At 42.0% G+C, this 6827-nt stretch overlaps 1 protein-coding gene across 1 annotated transcript; it reads left to right on the forward strand.

Annotated features, from left to right (window-relative positions):
- The first annotated feature begins 2209 nt into the window (after nt 1-2209).
- Nucleotides 2210-6827, forward strand: LOC128713657 (uncharacterized). The gene is made up of 3 exons (XM_053808520.1): nt 2210-2675; nt 4627-5173; nt 6659-6827. Exons 1-3 carry the CDS (start codon nt 2210-2212, stop codon nt 6825-6827), a joined length of 1182 nt encoding a protein of 393 aa, XP_053664495.1.

A 6827-nucleotide genomic window follows, 5' to 3' on the forward strand; every position in this document is an offset into this window, starting at 1 on the left:
TTTATATTTTATTGTGGTGTATCGAGCTGTTTGTCTGTTACTTACCTTTTTCACACAGACATTTTTCGATATGTTCAGCAGTCAGCAGTTTGATTTCGCGGCAAATAAATTTTCTAAATTGCAAGTATCAGTTGTAGTACGAGTAGCGATAGGCCCTGACATACTCTTCGGTAATGTTTTACTAGAAAAAATGGCATGTTGTCAACGGTATAACGTTCGTGTTTTTGTGTGCTGACACGTAACGCCTGCCCAGCTCTGCAAGTAAACATGGAAAACCCTACGCTCGATGTCTCCGATGACGACAACGACAAAAAGCTTAACAGTGCAACAATTAGTGTAAAGCATGATTTCCATCGTTTCGTGTTTGAGAAGGTCTTTTTTTCTTTGCACCCCATGCGACAACCGTTGGCACGACTAACTTAACCAAGCTAGGAAGTCATCGTTTACCGAGAAGTATCGTTACCACAAAGCGAGCTAACAAGCTCCGAAAAGATAATTGCTCTTTTGGTGTATGTAATTGGTGTTTACAGGAAAATTGATTTCCTTCTGCACGAATTTCCCCCAAACCGACAGTGGATTGTGTTTCCTTTTGCCTGCTGCATTTTCCTTGACCTTGTACTCACCGGGAAAACCCACCAATAATGTTGTATCATTTCAAAGGAAAACCATTTGTGGGCTAAAGTGAATGCAGTCGTTACAGCGATAAGTACGTTTATTGGTTAGAAAATTATACGTTTAAATTTCCTACGGAATGCTTGAGCAAATTTCACGGAAAAAAACTGATAAAATTATTTCCTACTAATTGGAAAGATTTAGGAAAATCCTGAGGAATTTTCTTCCAAAGACGTCCTTGTTGAAGTTATTGAGACAGTATATTTTTGGTTGAAAATTTTCAGTAAGTCGTACCCAAAGACGACTGGGGTGGTCCGGTGAGTATAAGGTAGCGATGCCAGCCTTCACACGACAGGACCGGTGTAACACCCCATCCTGATCAATTGCGCGGTAAATATAGACAAAGAAAACCAGAAATGGCAGGTCTAGACTTCTTGGGGTTGTTGCACCGCTAAAAAATGTACTCCATTTTTTTCCAAAACTACCCCAAAGAATGAACCAGCTTAAGAACGCCTGCGATTATGCAAATAAGTTATAAACGTCTTTTTTGAATATACTTTTAATCAATTGCCTACCTTTAGGCGCCTATTGAAACAAGGTAAAGCATTGTTCCTATGTTTTTATTTAGTCAACATTTCCCGTTGGAAATGGAATTTCATGTGAAATTACATTCACTTGATTGCACAAAAAAATTAACGATCAGTTTCCTGTAAATAATAATCAATCAAACGTATAGGGCTTGTTTTCATTTTTAATATTATTCTTTATTTTCTTTAAGTTAATGTTCCTCTTACTCGTTTTATATTTAAATCCTACCATTATTTTTAACTTGGACTCAACCATTTCTGTCTCGAAACTGGGTTATTTAAGTTTAACATTTTAAAATGCAGCACTTCTGCTTTATAGTGTTTCCAAGCCTACATCAAGCTTTAAGAACCCACTCGAGTACTTAAGAACATTTTGCTCGATACACAAAACCGGCTCATTACAGTGATGGTAAAATATCGATCTCAAAACGTCAATAATACTTTCAATCAATAATCATAAGCAATCTGTTGCTACGGTCGGTTACCCTTAATAGTTATGCGCCTGAAGGTATACTACATAGTGTCGGCCGAGCGTGTTGGGAAGGATTAATTTCTTGACCGTTCGTAGTGCATCTTGAATACTAAGGTACTATTAAACGGATCTTGCATTTGCTCATTATTTTCACAATGTTAATCGTCATCCAAACCACTCCGAGGCAAGCATCGACGCTGGTTGTTTTCGCCGAGCTTTTATTAGATTTTAATTGTCGGACTTCACTTCTAGCGTGCGCTCAGCTGGAAGGAAGAATTAAACCATTCAACAATTACATTCTTTTAGCCCTTTTAGCTCTTCCACGTGCTCCTGAAGCGTAATGAAGATCAGACAGCAAACCAGTGCTAAAAGCTTCTTCCGATCGGATTGTATTCAGTGAATCCTTGTGAATCCAATATTCACAACCAGTGGCACCAACAAAGCGTGCAATAACACACAAAAAAAACCATCTCCTCAAACGTCAACCCACCGTTTGGGTTCACCCTGTCGAAAGGGGATCAATCTTTGGCCGTACAAAATGTCACGGCTGTTGGCGTGTACTGGCGTCTGTCTGCTGCTGCTCAGCAGCTACGGTTCCATCGTTTGGTGTTACGAGAACACTGCACCGTTCACCGTCCGCCGCCCGCTGGACACACTGTTCCGGGCCGGTTCCTTCCCGCAGAAACATGCCGGTCCGGTTCCGGCCCTGGGGCTCAATGGTAGTGGTTCGCACGCTGCGCACGATTCTCACGGTTCATTAGCGAACGATCAACAGCACCAGCCCCAACGACAACCGTCCATCGCTGGACAGTTTCAACCGGCGAGTCCGCTGGAGCAGCATCGGGCCGTACTGCATCGGCGCGTAGAGCCGGGAGGAGGATCGGCTGGGAACCATCATCGTTGGCACGCAGATCAAAGACCAGACGTGTTCGGAGTCGGCACGGTGCCAGCATTCCAGCGTGCCCTTCCGGCAATCGATATCGGTAGTCCGGGCAGCGACGATGGTAAGTGATTGAAATTAAATTTACCGTTGCCAATTTTACCATTTGCCCGAAAAAGGGTCTCGGGAATGGTGCGACGGTATATCGATGTCTTCGCAAGTGAAAATAGTACCAGAGGGAAAGACACTTGCTTGCGTAAGTAAGGTTAATATTTTCAAAGGGCGAGTATGAACATCTATATTGACGTTTAATAAACGTGATGGTAGCTAGGAAAATGTCACAAACCTGCTAGGGCCAAGTCCACGCGCCGTACGAAGCAACAGGTCAAACGGAAACAGACCGGCGACACCGAACGGTTAAGCTTGTTACCCTAACGCCAGGATAAATTGCATTTTGCCCAACGTTCACTCATCGTGTTTGCGAGCAGATCGTAATTGAGATTGATAACGGATATCATGAATGGATGTTACGGTGTACATAGCAAACCTAGAGCCGTTGGTAATGGACCATTGCTGAAAGGTTGACTCATTGGACGTGTGCACGATAAGTACATATTTATCGCCGTTTGGTACATATTGTGGAGAAATAAATCGGACCAGTACCGTATGAACAACGAAACCCACATTCTACACTCTAGCACTCACACGCTGAAACCGAAATAGGATAGAGATCGCAAGAATGGGAGGAAAAGCTACTTACGTCAGTTCGTCTCGTTGCGTGAGACATTTATTCGAACGGGCGCTCGGTCGGCATATCTCTGTGCCGGGTAGTACATTAAGGATCAAAGAAGCACAATACCACCAACACGGGTAGGCCCGGGTTAGCTAGGCACGACGAATTCCCCGAACGAAGGTTAATCATTAGCCGTACCTAATCCGGCAATCAATTTCATTAAACGATTCGATGAAGCTGACATTCACGTGAACGTTGAACTCTTGCGATAGTGGGATGGCTGGAGGAATCGGTTGCTATTCCATGTACTCATCTTCTGGTTAACGCCCGTCAACAGGTAGCGCCGCTTCTTTAATACGCTGCTTCGTACTTCCGTGAGGTTTACCCTTATATTGTCAACATGTTACGTGCTTATTGCTTTCACTCTCCATCACGAACGAAACGATTGTGTCACTTTAATGGAAGCAACCTGGATGGATGTGAAGATATTTGGTACATTTTTGACAGTTCACCCAAAGCCGCACTCTAGTGGAACACATTGGGGAGAACGTGCTAAGCAATTCGTGAATAGGCCAACGATCAGACAAGAGCTTTGTTTACTTCAAACCCAGAAGAAAGAAACAGTGCAAACTTATTGGACGTGGGTTGGCACTTGAAATGATGTGTGAATGCTGTAGGCTTAGACATCTAGGTCACGATGTTTCAGGATGTTGGCAAAAATAAGTGATAAAAATGGGGGAAAAGCTCGTTGTTTTCCACTAACATTCTGTTAACTCAATCGATTTCTGAATCTGATTTAAAACGGGGTTTCGGTTAACATCTTTATTTATTTGTTAGAACATACAAGCTGAAGAGTTATTTATGTTACTCGCATTTCCCCGGATAATCAATAAGGGCCCCTCCAAATAAGTTGTTGAATTTCTAAAATTTAAGTAATTAAATATAAAAATAGATTTTAAATGGATTTTAAATCTCTAAGATTCACATTCATAATTTCATAAATTTGATATAGTAATGGAGATAGATTTATATATTTATTAAAATTCCCCTTCCAGAAGAGTCTTAAAAAATTTTCTCTTGAACCTACACTTTCGATTAAGAAAAGATGTCAATTCCCAAAGCGGAAAGTCTTTTTGAACGAGCATAAATTCATATCTTCAAAGGCCATTGATTCATGAAACAAAAATACACACTTACCCGAGCCCAAGCACAAACAACTTGCTTGATTTACCCGCCCAGCACAAACACACGCAGACAATCGTTTCCCTCCGGGTGGCAAGTGTCTCGGAATTCCTAACTTACCGACACCATCAAAATCATCCTACCTGCCCTCAAATTTCAGATTTCATTGGCCACGGGGGACAATCACCGCTGGACATGTTCGAGCCGCCCGTCCCGGACCCAGCACTCGACCCCACGGACAACGAGATCGGCGACAATCCGCTGCTGGCTGCATTGGGTGCGATTAGTGGACCGCGGGTGGTTGACCACGAAGAGGCGGTACCACCGAACCAACCGACCGGCCGCATGATGGAAAGCATCGATCTGATCCGGGAGCAGCTGGAGCGCATCAAGCAGGAGGAGGACATCGAAATCAAATCGAATCTGCTGATGAAGCTGTTGACGGAATTGCCCGAGGGACCGTTGCCGATTGTCTACATTGAGGATGCGGCCGGTAAGGCGGGCCCGGCACGGCGTGTGGCGGAAGATGACGATGACGACACGGTGGATGACGGCGTTCCGGAGGCGGACGATGAGGACGGTGACGACGGACAGCTGTCGGTCGGTGGTAGGATCCGAGCGGAACCGTTCACACCGAACGGTGGCAAACGATCCGGGCGCTACTATCGGCGCTATCCCTGGAAGCGCCAGAACGCACGGAGCCGAACGTAAGTGTGCGAAGCTGAGGAATTGGAATTGTAAATCGAAATGTAAAGATATGGGTAGGGCGATGCGATAGAAAAGATATCGCTTTGCTTTGCTGAGTCAATTTTGAAAACGAAAAACTGCTTTCTAAACGGCTTTCTTTGTAAGGTCTGGTTAGGTTCTTTGAAGGCTTTTAATTAAACGGGAGAATTTTTTCTACCAACACTCACTTTTTGCGCGTTGAGTTGACAAGCTAATTCAGTTATGAAAATAGTTTCTTACTTCACTAGCTGGAAGGTTGGTTTTGCTTACCAAAAACTGGTTTCAAGTCAATCGATCAGAGTTTAATTTTGTGTACATTAGTGCAATACAATTATTTAGTGCAAAACATTGAACCTGTTTCAGAAAATTGAATCGTTTTCGAATGATTTTTATTAATTTAAAAGAAGTTTATGACTTGAAATTTGAGTAATTAACCTTAAATGAATCATTCCTGGTTTAGAAAAAAACTTTAAATGACAATGGACAAATGATATTATTCAAAGAAGTACCTATTTGTTTAAGAACAGAGCAAATTAATAGAATATGATGGATGAATGGATGAATCATATATACCCGTAATGTTACGAAAAGGATTTATGCTAATCAACTCGTTGTTTGATGATATTGCCTACATTTAGGCGTATTATTTTCATTTGAAACCTGAGCTATTCGTTTCTTTCGTTTGAAATTGCTTGTCGATTCAAGCGAATTTCTTAGAATTTCTAACCGGAAAAAGGAAACTATACCTTTGCATAACAAATATTTGCATAACAAACTTACCAAAATAAGCCCACACTTTGCACAGCAGTTCTCAACCTTTTAACGATTATTATCAGGAAATAGGATAGCTATCGATCGATTTTAAACCTCTGTTACGCATTTCATGTATACATCTTTTGAGTATTTACTTATTATACTTTACTTACTTTATTTAATTGCTTTTCTTATTATTATGTCTGTAAAAATATTTGGTGGATTTTTGATTGTCACACTTTGCGATGTAAGGAAGTAAAATCGACCGAATCATGCATTTGTTATTTGCATACTTTCAGGCGCTTAGACAACAAAAACTATGTCAATTGAAGGAATAATGGTAGCAACAGTGTTTTACCTCGTAAAAATTTGTTCTGTAAATATTAAATTATGATTATGCGATATTTACGAGGTTTACTATCTCAACAGCCATCCCTTAAAGACGTAATTGCATTTCTCGATGGATACTTTTGTGTGGTCAATGTCCGCATCATGTTCAATGCTCCGAATCAATCAGTCCGGGGTTTCACATGTATCAAAAATTCCAACTCAATTGCATGTTTCTAACAACTTATAAAAATATTTAAATTTTCACCCCAATCTGGTCACTATCGATCAGGTTTCGACACATGGTATCGGACCCATTTTTTCCCTTGATTTCCATATTTGCTAACCTTGGGCTCTGTTCCTGTTTCTTAACTTTCCTTCCACAGTTACGATGCCGAAGCGCGTTACCTGTGCGTACCGAGCCGTGAGGATGTGTTCAAGCTGCTCGTCGGGCTGCACGAAAACCGAATCGGCAATCACCAGAAGACGGTCAACTTCTGCAACCGAAAGCGTCCGGCAAAGGCCATCTTCACAAACATCCGCTTCCTCGGCTAA

The sequence above is a fragment of the Anopheles marshallii genome, chromosome 3 (assembly GCF_943734725.1).
Source record: "Anopheles marshallii chromosome 3, idAnoMarsDA_429_01, whole genome shotgun sequence".
Lineage (NCBI taxonomy): Eukaryota > Metazoa > Arthropoda > Insecta > Diptera > Culicidae > Anopheles > Anopheles marshallii.

Coding starts and splice junctions, on each gene's coding strand:
- LOC128713657 (XM_053808520.1), top strand. CDS start 2,210: ATGTCACGGCTGTTGGCGTGTACTGGCGTCTGTCTGCTGCTGCTCAGC. Junction 2,676..4,626: donor TAGTCCGGGCAGCGACGATG/GTAAGTGATTGA, acceptor CTCAAATTTCAG/ATTTCATTGGCCACGGGGGA. Junction 5,174..6,658: donor CAGAACGCACGGAGCCGAAC/GTAAGTGTGCGA, acceptor TTCCTTCCACAG/TTACGATGCCGAAGCGCGTT.